Genomic DNA, 16,558 nt, shown 5'->3' on the forward strand with positions numbered 1-16,558 from the left:
GCCGCAACTCTGATTGTGGTGGGGACAGTGACGTTGAAAGTGCCATTAGTCACAAGATTAACTCGGTCTAGTTAGCACTTAGTTGCCTTGTACAGTTTACTTGGACTTCATGCCAGACTTAAGTGGATGCGAATGTCGAATCATTGTGCCATCAGAAGCTGCCAGTCCATAATGAATTTCTGAGGCATCAACTCAGCATTCTGCTCAACTCAACTCGGTGGCCGTTCATTAATCGGTGGGGGGTGTCTACTTCCTGGGGGAAACAGCGACCAGCAACAAAAACGAGACGCTTGAATGGATCTTCTGCCATGGTGCTACTCTTGATGCGCTGACATTCATTGCTGACCACACCGGAATACGTGATTAAATCTTCATCAGTATTTCTTTTGGTCGTCTTGAGACAGTGATAGGGAATATAGGGACAGGTGGATAGTGATGAATTTTTCAAGGGACTCATTCAAACCATTTAAAGAATCAGCATGTATTTCCCAAACCGGAATAACAAATGTTGCCACCGTCGAGCAGTTTACTGACCAAGCGCTCCCCAGATGTTGTGACATGCAATTATAATTTGACTGCATAAGATGCTGTGTTTCGGACAAGCTATAGACTTGATCCTCAGTTCTATGCGCGAAATTGCTTGCGCATAGGTGCATCGTCCAAACCTAGTTTCCAATTGCTGTTTGTAATCGAATTTTGGTGTTTTCATCAGTTCTCTGTGACCATGAATTTCCTCTCGTAATGATTGTTAAAAAGGGGGCATGAAAATATCCGTTACCGAAGCGGACATTGTCGCCATAGGTAGCACACGCACTTACGTGAAGCATTCCCCAAATCCAATCTTGATACCTAAACTTTTACAAATAAGTTAGACTTCTCATACTAAATGGCACAACACACACACACCGTGAGACCAAATGAAAGACAGACAGAACTCATTCATACTTACCGAGAAGGATATCTGTTCCGCTTGTAACGTAGGTGGTTTATGGTTATGGAGGCTATCCGAATACAATCAATGTGGAGTGAGATACAGTAGTTATATCTGATCAGGCATCCACTTTTATCATGCTGATCGATATAAATGTTAATGAATATACAGTTATGATAGGTTCCGGATTCATGTACTTTCTTCGACGGTGTCAGGTCGCAACAGTAGCTTGACCTTATGTCCATTAACGCCACATTTGTATCATTTGCGAAGCGAAGCTTTGCCACTTTTCACACAAATCTTTGGACGAACACACTGCAGTATGGATGCAAGGTTGTTTGTGTGAATTATTAGTAGACACACGGTTGAGTTCAGCTGAAAATGGCTCGCAACTGTCTTTTCATCATTGTCATCTAAGCTATGACGGCAGTCTTCAAGAGATAAGAGTGATATTCCGAAAATTCCCATTTATAATAAGAACACAGATGGGTTGACAAACATGCACTTGGCAAGGTATTTTCAAGTCATACAATTGCAAAGGTTAAGAGAGCAGTATTTAAGATATTTGAATGAGTATGGTGTAAATGGACAGGAAATCGAGTGAGACGACATTGGTTACCTATCAAAGAACAATCAGTTCAGGTCACCAGTAGGATGATTTGAGCTAGCCAGCGCGGGGGTGCTGTAGTTGTGTGTTCAGCACAACGTGCATGTGTGAGGAGAGGTGAGTTGGATGATGGTAAGTATAACATAAGAGTGAATCGGTCGTAAATGAAAGTTTTCTTTGGAAGTAACCTAACTGGAGAATACCTTTAAAGTGTACGGCAACCAGCAATCAACATTCCCTACGTGCGGTTAATCATGGAAACCTTTTACAGATTCTTTATCATGTTTCTTTACTCAAAAGTATTTGTACCCCGTGTCAAGCAATGCAGGAAACGGCCAAAAAGATTTGAAACGGTTTTTTCCTCTGGGATTACACAAATGGGTGTAGTTTTAATATTTCTCACTGTCACTGGTATCAAGATTCCACAAAGGAAGACGAAGACGAGCAGAACGGTCAGTGTTGACTCGTGAAGGTCATATGGGTGGTTGTAGATCTTCAATGTAGTTATCGGTGGGAACCATGTTATGAAACCCCCAAAGCTTTACACCTCAACTGATGAAACGTTAACAGAAGCGGACTGGAGAGTTGTACTTTAATCAGCCAATAATTATTCAACTATATCGTTTTTCATTCTAAGAAGTCACCAGAGAAAATCCGCCACCACTGAAGATGCGTGATCAGGTCATAAATTTTCCGGATTCCTGATGGAGATACCATGACCCATGTCGTAATACTTATTGCTCGAATATGCGGTGGAAGTGATTGCAGGAAATTCGGAAGAATTGTTGTCGCAGTTCTCTTATGAGTGTTTTAGGATTTTATACGGAGCATGTGAAGACCGCAGTTTCAACCTTAGTGTGACTGACTGATTAGCTGAGAAACGAATGTCGGAAGGTGAATGAAAAACGAATGCATTAGATGCATATGGGCAGAATAATTCTGGTTTAAGCCAAGACAAGTTCTACTCTGGTACTGCTTTTGCTCCATACGAAACGTTCTGAAAGAGAAACGTTCTGATAGCTAATTCAACGAAATCGCCTCACACTGTCATGAAGCCGCTTCAAAAATCTTTGCGTGCTCATTTGCTGACTGTGTCGCTTCGTGCGTGCGTACCGACACCCACCAGTGCGAGGTGAGGCAGTTGAAGTTGCTTGGTCTAATTCAACCAATCGAATGGGTAGGAATTACTGATTTCCTCACCCTCAGCGCCGATAGTCACTCGCATGTCCGATGGGTCTATCGGAAGAGACTGCGAGAAGCAGTATCGATCTGTTTCAGCCGATTACAGAGCTGTCCCTGCATTTACCCCATACATATGCAAACCAGAAGAAATTAGTCTACACCAAGAACATATATCCAATTAAATTAAAGCAGGTCGTTAGCAGAGAGATTTTTTTCTTCCCCAACCGGGGTGGGTACACATGGACACCTGGTGTGTTTGTTTTGGTATGTGCGTGTATGCAGGTTTGCGTTTCCGTACAAATCGACTCTAATTTGATGCGACCACGGCTTCCTGTCAAATTCGATTAGGAGCTCATTGCTCCCGATCGTTGTGGACAGCAACGCTTCCCAAATTTGATTTTATTAGTATTGTCACTATGGAACCTATCATCACCCTCTGTGGCGTAACTCGATTTAGTGTTGATTCAATTTGATCAACCACCCTCTCATTCTTTCTACATTTCCTCTTGTTATCCTTCTAATGAGCCCAGCCCGCCCAACTGTGGTTATGCATTCAGCACCAATACACCTGCATCCTTCAAAATCAATTATTTTCATTGACACTGAGTAAATTTGCTTGCAGCCCAGAATGCTCTCATACTCTTGCCTACTAACAAGTGGAGAACTAACCAATCACAACTCAGCATCCAGTCATCCATACTCAACCGAGTCGTTGAACTCTCAGTTGCCGCATCACATTGTAAGACATGATCAAAATGGTGTGCAACATACCACAGTTGACTCCAGTCTTTACTTGAGGCAATCTACCGCTGAGGATATACAAGATTTAGGCAGATATAACACAGTCGATTCGGGCGCATTCCAGCGTAAACCCACGGATGGCCTCATATCAGATTCACCGAAGCATCTGTCTACAAGTCTTGAGGTCACTTTGGAGGCTGATGTCGCATATAAGGTCTGCAACTCAGCCTTACATGGGTTAAAAGCACACCTGCCACAAAATGAGAGCTCAGAATGGGCTGGTAGATACCTACCTACTTCTGAATTACTTGCGTCAGCCACATATCGTGCCTTTGATTGCTCAAGTTTGGATGTCGAGAAGAAACGTGACGTCTTCGTGGACCCCATTGCTAAACATCGGCAAGTCCGTGCGACATGTCACTCACCAAAAATCCCATCCATCAGAAGCACGTCAGCCAGCGGTCAAGATGAAGGGGGTGAGTTCGTTTTAGAGAGAGAGTACGAAACTTCCATATGGGAATTCACTATTCACAGTGCCCTAAAAACAATGTGTGCCAACGTTTTAGCGCAATGTAAGTGTCCTAATGTCAGATTCTCCATAGGTACTAGGGATCACAGAAAATTTTAGTTTAGACTCTACAGCAGTTGCCTCCTTCCAATGCAGTCGACCGATCTCAGTACTCTGATTTAATATGGTTTGTAAAGTATACAGTATCCCTTTACTTACTCCTACTAATTTACTAGCAAATGTCTTAGGCTTACTAAACGTTTTAGCGCAATGTAAGTGTCCTAATATCAGCTTCTTCATGGGTACTAGGGATTACAGAAAATTTTAGTTTAGACTCTACAGGAGTTGCCTCTTTCCAGTGCGGTCCAGTGCAGTTAGTAAAGAATACAATAGCCCCCTACTCACTCCTACTAATTTGCTAGCAAATTTCTTAGGCTTACTTTTCATTTCTCTGGGGACTGGCTACAAGCCCTTCACTTCTTCCTTTCTAGCCAAGCACTCCTTCGGCTGACCGACAAAAAAAACGCAGTCTTGTAAGCAGAGAATCTGAACAACGAGAAATGACGACAGACGCAATCGTCATGGTGTGTGTTTGTGTGACGATTCAGTGTGTTGGTCAGATTTCTAGCAGAGTACTGTTTTGGGCTATTTGTTTTTGTTTGTCTCCTTCTTAGTTGACCGACAAGCACCAATGATTCGGGACAGAATCCCTGATTTGCCGGCGCCTTTGACATAGGAATGCGATGAAGCATGAACACTTGAAAGCGGACCTAATACACATTAAAGCAATATAGTTGGTCACGTTGGAATTAATGACGCAGCCATCTTTATAGACTTGTCACGAGCCATGGTGGGTGTGCAGATATTTAAATTAGAAAGGAGCTCAATTAGCAAACACTGAGGCATATCCTTCAGTTTCTGACGCTTACAAAAGTTGTTACTTTGCCATCATAATGGAGTTCCCGGACGTTTTGTTGCCTTGAAAATTGTTTGTCTGAAAGATGGTGCTGAGAGCTCCATTGGATAAAAATTTAAAAAAGAGCTGAAAATCTTTCGTTATGGTCGTTTTGCTCGTTGTTGAGAGGCATTCTTGCATCACCAGTTTAGTTATTCATGCATTTTATAAACGTTCAGCTTTAAAAATCTTATTCCGGAAATAAATTTCCACTTTTACATCGATGGCCTAGTTGTACGATGTTCAGACATCTCCAAAATTAGAGTTTACCAATTCAAAAAACCCCAACATTGGGAATGCTTTTGAGATGAATGTGTAGCTTTGCCAATCTGTCCACTTTCGCTTTACTATCCTCCATCGAAGAACCAGTGTCCCCGATGGCTTTTGCACGGATCATCACAGTTTACAGGCGTAAATGTCTTCCATATCACCACGCATTTTTTGGGTGTAGATGCTCGCGCTTCCTCATTCAAGTGCAAACTACTGTCCTAACCATCCAGTAGGGATTCTCCCGCGAGAGAGTTCTATTTTGTCCCCAAATCAGTTCAGAGTTGCCTTGGCTGCCAAATACTTGATGTCTGTAGTTCTCTCATCCTAATCCTGCCTTAAAAAATCACCAGATTTTTTGGCCACTGCGGGTGAGTCACAGCTGGATGTAAGCTTTTTAGGAGGAGCCAGACACCAACTCTGGAAAAGATAACCACAGAACAAATTTACCAAGCACAGACACTCTCCCACTCGGGAAACCTTGTATTTATTATTACGTATTCTGACTCCACAAACATGAAGTTCCTGTGGCGAAGGATTACTCAGAATAACGGTTAGACGGAACCGTGTAAACGGCTTTTTTGAGCCCAAGTAATATTCTATTTGTAATGCACTACTCCTAAGTTTGCTGAAAATACGTCGACAGCCCACAACCGGTTTCGCCATTCTTGGGGCTCATCAGGTAGGCGCAGTCCCCGAGTTTCCGCCAAACTTATGTTCTACTTGAAAACCAATTGCACGAAATTAGCGAATATACACTTATTTGCAAACTAATTTGCTTTTTTGAGGGACTCACCTGGAATCAGGGTGAATCTCTCGAAAAACCGAATTTGTTTGCAAATGAGTGTATTTCGCCAATATTCTAGTTTCGAGTTAGCTGAATACGATAGCCATAGCTTTCAGTATGTGCTAAAATCACGTTAACATTTACGTGCTAAGTCGGGTACCAACACACGGAATCGGTGGATCTGTCCACATTCGGCTCACTACTTGAGGAAAAATTCAAGAGTAATCTGTCTGGTGACCTGCGGAATAAACTGGCTGCCATTATATAATGCCGCTATATTAATTGTATTCATATTTGTTCGTGCAGTTGGTCGACCTGACTTTGAACAAAAAGAACTACATCCAGCTGTAAGATTGACTAGCATTTTCGCGCGATGTCTCAACAGAAGTCTTGAGATGACGTTTAAGTCGCAACCATAAACCCGAAAAATTGCGTGTCTTTCACGGTCGCATACATTCATTGTAAGAATATCGCCGAAAACTTTGAACTTCCTGTTAGACCATCCCAGATATTGCAGCGAGCATTGCTTGAAAATACTGTAATAGGTAGTATACCTTTAGGGCGACTGTTTACGAGTGAACTTTACTTTGAGGAATCACAGTATGCTAAAACATACTTTTGAATCACCCAGTTTCCATAAATCCTGTGACCGTAAACTTCGAAGGAGCGGAATTACTTCCCTGAACACACTCGAAAAAAATCGCCGTTGAAACAAACCTTTGTTTTGATTTCTGAAAGCCTGAAAGCTCCTTTTTTCAGCAGTTATTTGGTGACACATCTATGGGACTTTATTCGCATTCAATAACCAAAGGTGTCAAATTTCTTTCAGACCAATCGCTTCAGGCACTAGCTCACAGCTTCAGTGTGCCCTGTTTTGTCCACAGCCCGTTCCGTGGGCCCAGCAGACGTGTGGTGAGCATCACATCTTCACCGTCTTTGACTAGACCATTATGGCATCTGTTGGGAACGTGATCCCAGGGGACAAGTCTTCATGCTGAGTCCCGTAAAATAATACTAGGATGGTCTGAGTGAGTCACACAGTAAAATCCCATGCCACGTTAGGGTGACAAAAAGAGGGGTGCGTGCTGGACAAAAGGAATACGGCCATTCAACTTTAACTCGCTCAGATAGCTAGCTACTATCATGAGTGGACACAATGCAAAAAACACCATACAGCATGATATTGTTCATTTAACCTGACGTATATATGGTAATAAGTTTGACGAAAATGTTATGGAAACCCTACACATATTTTACGAACCTTACACGCTCAGATCTATTGCGCAGCCTGGCCATCAAGCATTGCCGGGTCCCTAAATTCAAAGCTCTTCTTTTTCTTAGAGCTCTTATTTTGATGAGTTTGGTGTCTGTTTGTAAAAGCGCACACTTTTTTCAGGTCAACCTGACCGTTACACGGAGGGTTTAAAATAGATTAACAGGAATCGCATGAGACCTGTCTTCGCATTTGATGCGTCAGTAAGTCTACTGGAAGCCCCAATATACTGCTAATCTTGTTTTACTCCTTTTGCTGAAACTTCAACTTGACTAATATTATCCCTTTCTACTAACCTGCTCAAACCTAAGTTCTTCTGTTCAGGGTCTATCTAAGAATGCACATCATAGGAGGACCACGGGAACATCGTCCAATTGTCTAGCAGAGCTCATCTTTGACCCGATCAGTTCCTTCGCAAGGCAATTCCGACCTCAATGAGCGATGTGATAAAATGCCATCAATCCGTCACAAACGATTCACGTAGCAGAGCTCATTCCTCCAGGTCGAAATGATTAATATAAAGAAACTGTTGTGCGTATACACCCAGGTAAAACAATGGAAGCTATGGTATTCGCATCAAGTAATTCGTAGTGCTTGTTCGCGTCATGCCAGTCGAAAACAAGCCCCTGTTTAACTGGGTCTTAGGGGGAAAAGCTTTCGATTCTCAGGTTGAACAGACCAGTCTGTGATGAAAAGCTGGTAGCAAAACAGAGACCTTCACATACTCACAACGGTAGTCTAAAGAAAAGAGCATAGGCCACTCAATCACTGGTCCTCTGAGGTGAGTTGCATTTGCGAGCAAGAGGAAGACCATTTTTGGCACGTGTATCATACTTGGCCCCTTGACTAAAGGTCTACTTTGACCCTGGAACGCCAGTTCACTTCCTTCTAAATTAGGATCTCTAGCTTAAACCCACGACCCAGCTAAATGTCCCCTTGAAGCATCTCCTAACACTTGCACGTTCAACTTCTAAATTCTGTGGCCTCAAAAAAGTGGCATGATTATTTATTTCAGCAAGTTTCACAGAAGAATCATCCACCCATTTAGGTTTAACTGAATCTTCACTTTGACAGTACTTGCTCTGCTTTAGCCCATGGCCACTGATTACTGTGACAGCGCAAGTCAGCTTGGTGATATCATTCAGCGTGAACTACTCCATACAAAAACCGATTCACCCAGTAATGTTAAGTTGTTATGTATGTGCACTAAATCGAATTTTCCCTCACGACTATCCTGCATGACCAACTTTTCAGGGTTTTCATATGGTTTTACCAGTCCATATTCATTGGGAAAGTGGGTAGTTGTCAGATGAACTTTGAGCAACAGGGCTCCATACTGCTTACAATCCTGGAGGCCCGGGCCATTTCACTACTGTCGTTGCAGCTAGATGAAACATATGCGATCTACTTTCGTCTTCACCCCTCTCGCTTGAACATTTCTTCTACCCGGTTCAACTTGGGGTCGAGTTTCTTTCTTAATAAGACTCGGTCTCAAAGCATACTGTCAGCCGTGTCGGGATTTGTATGTCGCTCGCTTGGAATAAAAAACGAGCTTGTTAGTTCAACTTCAATAGCTCAATTCCGGACAAACAAGCAGGTTCACACCTGACCGATTTTCAAGGTTGTCTCGATTGTCGAAAACACAACCCGGCAACTGGTCGGGTTGCATTAACTCTTTGGACTCTTCAGTCAGGATTCTTAAAATCCACCGGAACGTCATGTATCCTTCATATCCATCCGGCCCTTTATTTGAACACTTTAAACGCCTATTTGCAGACCACCAAATGACGCGTCGTACAGTTACACTTAATACATCCACGAAGAGTTAAGGGAATAGACGTGAACATTTCATTTACTCTGCTCCTTACGATGCACAATTCCTAATCGCAGTGAGTTCGTCAGTACTACTGGTCATATTCAAAACCAAACAGATGATACAGCACAGTGTTACTGTTTAGTATGAATTGTGTGTAGGACAGTGGTTATTTAGATCTAGATTTTTCTGGCGTAGTGGATTCTCTAGTTTCCAGAGTTCTCAGACAGCCATTACCGCAAACTAAATAGAATGGACTCCAGCGTTCTCCATCGATTTATACACTTTCAAACACAGCATAGAGCATCCTGTGCTGATAGCTTCCATTTGTGCGCCTACTGTGATGAGTGATCTTTCAAAAAAATGTAAAGTTTGAGGAAGGGTTATTCGGTTCCCAGCAGTGCGAGGTGGGTATCCACAACTAGTGAAATGCGCACGCTGAACTATATGGATCCGAATGCATTGCTCTAGACTGTCTTCTAATCCTCGAATCCATTTTGGTAATTAAATATACCAGGCAGTAAGTGAATACACAAGGTACCGCTTGATTGAGACTGATGTTACTACTGTATGAATGGTGTTTTCGGACAATAAAAAAACACAACGTATTTTCTGTCAACTAGATCGAATGTCTGCCAACTTTTCTGACCTTTGACTTATCTAATTCTTGCGCAGATGCGGAAGGTTCAAGCCTCAAAATTTATGTGCACACCAAGGGTTTTCGTATACATGTAGACGTAACTAATTCTTTCTGTAGGCCAAGCAAAGCAACCTTAACAGTAATACGTTATGTTTAGGCAACGCCAAAACACTCACAAGCGAAACAGGAGGAAATCACTTACATTTTCGCCGCATTTTCATTAGGAAACAAAGTTACTGGTCCTAATCTTTAGAATTCCTTTTATGAACTCCATTCAACTTGAGGAACTAAATGGGTTCCACAGATTCCACTTTTGAAGTGATCCAACTACAAAATTAAGAGGCACTTGTGATACCACAAGCAAACATATTTATCTGTGTAAGTTTTCCGCATGAAAAATGTGGACAGGGGCTCCCGATATTTCTCTTTAACATGTCACTCAGTCGCAAATCTGCATAATTCAGTGGCGGTTCAGTTTGAACGTCTCCAACGCCTTATCTCAAGTAGAACATAAGGTTGACGGAAACTCGGGGACTGCGCCTACCTGATGAGCCCCAAGGAGGGCGAAACCGGTCGTGCGCTGTCGAAGAGTTTTCAGCAACCTTGGGAGTAGTTTCCTTTATGAAAATAATCTCAAAGAAGTTTTAAAAGACTGAATTTCTTCCTCTTCTACCCCTAGATCCGTTTACCATGTCTCGGATTTCTTCTGTAACTCACAGATCCCTTGCAGAGTTACAAACCACTTTTTTTCTAGAATGTACTGAAGAAAATATTAACGAGTGGAGCTTCGAAATTACAGTCGTCCTTAAGCTAATTACAAGCTATCTTTCACGGCGCTGCAAATTGGATTTGATTTTTCAAACTTGAGGTTCAGTTGACTGACGTGGATCAGTACGAAAAGGTCATAACAATAACACAAGGTAGCCCGTTTTTGCATTTTGCAGGCCCCGGTGCATTTCTCTGTTGGACTACCCCTGTCCGTTTCAGCTCCATTGAGTGGTGTAGTTACGCGGTCCTCGTAGAATCCGACATCCAGATGACTATTGTCCACATTTCTCAACATAATCTTCGACGTCTAGAGCTGGCTTTACACCCAAACTTCCTCAGCTGATGAATGGATTGAGTCAGTTGGGACAAACAAAAAGAGTTCAAGTCTTGTGGTCGTATCGAGCTTCATTTTGTCACTTTTAATCACCATACAATTACAGGCGGAAATTTCATGGACCGAACTGGTGAATTTTTTTAAAAGCTTAACTTTTGTTGTTGTTTTTCTGCACCGTAGCTCAGGTAGAACAGGAAAGTAGTGTAGGAGAGGTAAGTAAGGACAATATGGTTCATCAGCATGGTTGTTCAGTTTATTAAAGTGAATATTCGAGTTGAATGTACTTTTGCTAATTCCGGGTCTTCACCCCTGAGCCACAACTATTCGGTGTGCGTAAACAAACCGGGATGTTCTAAGTTCGTCCTTCGTTGACGAACTTGTGCAGTTATCAAAATCCACCCGACTGTGCATGTGGTCTTACCACCACAGTGACTGCTGGCTCGCAGGGTGTACTTGGCTAAGAGGACTGCTTACTCAGAGGTGGCATTAATATAAACATTCCAACGACATTGTATGCTATTCAAAGTTGGTTGAAAACAGCTGATAAGATTTTATTTTTACTAACACGTTGTCACCAAAAGAGATTGAGCCAAAATCCAAACCCAAAAAGATGTGCCGAGGTTTGAAATTGCACAATATTATATATGCTATATATATATACTATATATATTATTGCACAAATTATATGAACCCTGTTCTGATCAGCAGAGAAGGCGCGCTTCTGCTGAATGCTTCTCCATATTCAGCATATTCACCATTTTTCTTCAAAGTTCCGGAGCAAACAAAATTTCCCAATACCCGAATCTCAGTGACGGCCAAGCTGACATTTGCGTTAGCTATCATTTCGGCTCTTACAGTAGTCGTTAAAGACAGAAAGAAAGACAGTATTAGACTTCTATTGACGATGACTTGTTTTGTTTTTACGTACTCTTGAGACTAGTGGGCTCTCATGGAATGATATGTGGTAAAGTGCGTAAACTTCACAATTCGTGTAGCCCTTATAAGTGAAGGGAACGATGACGTCAAACATACAGGCCAAATAGCTGGAAAGTTTGTGCACCACTGATATTAAACAGTCCCAGAGGATTTATATTCTGTCGGTACGTCATCACCCTATTTTTGAACCGATATCTGCATTTTTCTCGGACTGAGTGCAGTGGGAAGCCGAACGGGAGTACCAGTTTTGTTGCGCTGTAGCCTCAGGCGTTCGGTATGAAAATTAGTTTTCTTGTTCAGCATCGTCTGGTGGAATCGACAGACAAAGCAACTTGGAATCATAATCACATCAAATGACAGCAAAGATCCGCTTAGATCGGAATACCCGAAAAACCCTAATTGAATAATAACCCAGTCGATTGTGCGATCCATTTTGGTCTCCCGTTAAAACCAAATGAGTGTGCAAATGAATTTACTTGCGAATACCTCACATTTTATGTTCACGTGGGACGTAGGAAACTAGGGTATTGCTCCTAGCTGATGAACCCAAAAAAGGACGAAACCAGTCGTGAGCTGTCAGTTTTCAGCAACCTTATAAGTAGTTTTCCCAAAAAAACGCACCCTACTTAGATGATTGCACCAGACTTTTCCGTACATGCCTTGTTAGCTTGTGGTGGTTGCTTTACATAAAGATACAAGATATAGTGGTCAGACAGACGTCTACAGAAATTCATAAATCAGTCGCTTTTATGAATCATTCGTCTCTGATTTCAAGGTTAAAACATTTCAACAACATTTCAAAAGGAGTTTGAGAATTTCCAAAGTTTTTTTCGTTGTTATGTATTGCACCCCTTTCTAGTCTGCCTTTCCCACCCGAACCTCGAGAGCAAGAACGTTCGAACTCCAGATAGAAAATTCTGTATAGCATGGCTTGAAACGTGAAATTAAAATCAGTTGTAGAGGACAAGAAGATTTTGAATCTAATAAGGTTTTCAGCAATGTCAATCTAAGCTGAAGAATCTAGAAACACTTATCAGTTGTTCCGTTGATAGTGAGAGCCTGAGAAGCTCAGGAATCTCCAGGTAGAGCACATCAGATCAAGATCACGAGACGCGATTTGCATGATTCTCAGATAAACGGCACTATATCCTTTTGAACTGTAAGTAATCAACCACATGTGTATAAATACTGGGTTTCAGTCACTCTCCCAATCGGTTGTGGGATTTTAGGGGCCCTCACTAATGGTGATTTCCAATTCCGAAAGAATTTCTCCTGAAACTGGGTTGGTCGAGTTCAATAGTCTCTCGGATTAACGTTATACGGGCATGGCAGTCAGCTGCCAGATCTACAATCATGATCCAAATTCGGCCTCACTGATGAACTATGTAGACCATGTGGAGACCTAGTTGAAACATGTGGCTCTTGACCGCACTGAGTCAGGTTCCTAGTTGACTTCCGGGGCTACAGCTCATCCTTCACATCGTGTATTGGCCAACATTCGTCTGGTGAGTTTAGCATCATTTATACGCAACAGATGCTCAAAGTATTGTAGACGCCATCGCTGAAAGATTTGACACAGGTATGGTAGATCGTGACAAAGTTTTTTTTGGATCTCACCATTGGGCGCCTCCTCTAGATAACGAAATTTCACTTTGTTGGAGACACCAGCGTTCGAAAACTTCTAACCTTCGGATATCCTCTCTCCGAAGGTCAAATCAGGACCGCCCTGATGGCTACATTAAAAATCCTGGTTTCCATGCGTGAACAAATCGTGTTAGTCTACAGAGGATGGCTTTAAACTGTATTGCTGCATGTCTGACACTGCCGAAAAGCTATTGCTTTTAACCTGTCTACTGGGTAATATGGTGGAGGCAAGGTATCTGAAGTCGATGACATGTTGAATTATTCGGTCTCATTTTAAATAGTAGATTGGTAGATGCGTCCATGCTGGAGGGGGGTTTAGCTTGGTATTGACCGCGTTGATTTTCAGTCCTACACATGCTATATGATGAGTTTAGTTCTTCAGCATATTTTGAATTTCTTCCAGGACAACGATCAACTGAACCATGTCATCAGCGTATCTCTGTTTTTGGACTTAAGAGGACACCAGAATACTCCCAACACCGTCTAAGTGACCGGTCGATGGTGAGGTTAAAGTAGACCGCTGAAAATGTGCAGTCTTGTTGTACGCCTGATTCGATGTTGGAATCTTTTCCTCCTTGCCGCTTATAACTGGGTCCGAGCTTTCACGGATAAATAATAGGTTATATCAGCTTCACAAGGACACGGTCTCTTAGAACGATTGTCCACAGTGACTCAAGATTGATCCAACCAAGCGTAGATGGAAAGTCGGGGAATCCCGTTGTGGTAGGCTGCATAAATTTGAAAAGAAGTTCTACCGTTTGTTGAAAAGAGGGCATTTTGTCCATGCAGCCCCTTCCGGGAAGGAATTTTCATTGACTTAGCCTTGTATGTGTATTCTGTGTTCTGGGGAAACACTTTGACGTGAGGAACGCGAATATTTTGACGTAAACAGAAGTGATCCCGAGAAAATAATCACTGTCCGTTATATCACAGATTTCGAGACTCAGCAGTAATACTAAGGTATCACATTTTTACGTAACAGATTCATTTCTAGAGTTACTGTTCTGGAATTGTTAAGGTACAGGATTTGTTGACCCTCAACTTGGACCTCGTCTTCTTCGGAGCTTTTTTGTTCTGCACATGCCCGATAGTGAGCTCCAGTTTACTTGGCTTCTCACAGTTGACGTCATATGGTATTAGGACTGGACTAGATCAAAACTTTTGGTTAATGGATGTCTTGCCAGTCGTTTTGGGAGTATTCCGCCCAACAGTTAATTCCGCCACCATGATTGTGGAGAAACCACGTAGCAAATGCTGTTGAGGCTGAAAGTTTCCCGAGGCCACATGTCTGAATGGAAACTTTTGCCCAAGTAACCAACTTTCGGAATGGCTTGCATGTCTGATGCCAAGTTCGATCCTGGCTAGTTCAGCGGTCTTTCGCCGGAGCGCGCTGATATCAACCGATTTTGTGATGCAGGTTGCTGTTGTCTTTTTGTTTTATAGGTTGCGTTCCCAGCGCCACCGAGCTTTTGATCAGAGCTGCACCTATAGTCTTTTCAAAGCCGGTGCAATTTGAATAGCAGTGTACAATGTGTGGAAGACAGGTGAGCAGCAACACCAACGTGGTCTTTAGACGCAGCCAGTATTCCCCTGCGCCTGTTCCACTGGAACTGATTTATATTCTTGCGTTTGTTTGTTTGAAATCAGGACTTAACCAGCTCCTCTAGACGAACAAACAGTGAACTATACACCATTTTATAGCGCCTGATATCCGCAATATTCATTTTGCTTCGGTAAAATCAACACCAGGAGAAGGAAATGAGTGAGAATTCCTCAGCGCAGGATGCAAGGTAGTGGATCACAGGATAAAACAGAAGACATTGCTCGTTTCTGAGGTCATCAAGCCCAGTCATACTGAGGCGCTTGGAGATGGTGAGCATGAGACATTTGTTCACTTCCGTTTGACAGTCATCTGCGCCCCAGTTTTCCAGAATAGGTTGATTTCAGCCACAAAGTGTGATCAAGAAATAAAATAAACAACCTGCAGACCCTAAATCCCAGCTGAAGAGCTTTTGCACCGCGACATATTCGTTAGTAAGTACAGTTCATTCACACAACTGAGCACACAATGAGCTGAAAGCATATGGTACCGTAAAAGCATCCATAACGATAGTTCAATTAGAAATGTGAGAACGATAGTGCAACAGAAATTCCTTCGTCTTTAGTCGAGCTGTGGATTGAAGACCAGGTGAAGAAATATGGGCTTCATATAAATAGTCAGCACCAACCGCCAAATAAAATTCCTATCAATAAATCATCCATACTAGTGCCCCATTACCGATGAATTCATCAGCCCAACTATCACTGCGAGTTTATTGTTCCTTCATTTTACAGTTACCAACTCACATACTATAGTGTAAAGCGTCGGATAAATAGCTCAATGAATCCATCCCAATGGTGGCTGGTATTTGTTACCATCTGTTTCAAATGAGTTAGTCAGGCCGAGCATTTCGTAAACCTTTAAACCTTTGTATGATTTCCTCTTTAGCAGGTTCAATTAACCTCTTCCCAGTCTCTTTGTCCCGACGTGACGGACACAACTGTCTGTCATCACACCAGATGTTTCGAGCATCTTCTGTGTGAAACAGCAACTATACTGGAATCGTCAGTCAGTGCAACTGATCAAGGTACCTGCTCGTGTTCACTGACATGCATAAAGTGGTTTTGTGTCATCGCACTCATTCGCGTGACCATATGATTCATGGGTCACGCAAGAACGCATTCGACCAGTTGCAACGGTCCATCTGTCGTATTTACAGCTGATACTGATGGGATGCGCTAAGCTGTGAGGAAACGAATTCATGGCTACAGTCCGTAGTGACAAATTTAAAAAGATTGGCTTTTGAAAGAAAAACAAAAATCTGAACAGACCACCATATTGTCATTCAAGCTGGTGTCGTTTTGTAACCCAACTAGATTCTTTGTGCGTCTCAGTTAAGTTTCCCGTATTGGAGGTCCTTCATCTTGATCAAGCATTCACATGAATAGTCGCAATTTATGAATGAATGTCAACTTCTTGTCAACTTCTTTAAACCATGGTTCTATTATTATACGGGTAACCGGGCACTGTAGATCTTTGGCGTAAACACTTATCTGATGGATGCAAGTATACTATTATTATTATGATGATCAATGTCAGCTGTAATAACCAAGTCCTCGTCGTACAGTGCTT

The 16,558-nt window shown here is 42.3% G+C and overlaps 1 protein-coding gene across 1 annotated transcript in view; it reads left to right on the forward strand.

The window, feature by feature from the left end:
* Positions 1-3,348: 3,348 nt before the first annotated feature.
* The window catches only part of T265_08085 (hypothetical protein), a gene marked incomplete at both ends in the record, with an annotated part of 23,401 nt that continues 10,191 nt past the window's right edge, over positions 3,349-16,558 (forward strand). The window contains one exon of the mRNA XM_009173784.1: positions 3,349-3,937. Coding sequence (XP_009172048.1) covers positions 3,349-3,937 — 589 coding nt within the window. The remainder of the gene's footprint in view (positions 3,938-16,558) is intronic.

Source organism: Opisthorchis viverrini (genome assembly GCF_000715545.1).
Source record: "Opisthorchis viverrini unplaced genomic scaffold opera_v5_199, whole genome shotgun sequence".
NCBI lineage: Eukaryota > Metazoa > Platyhelminthes > Trematoda > Opisthorchiida > Opisthorchiidae > Opisthorchis > Opisthorchis viverrini.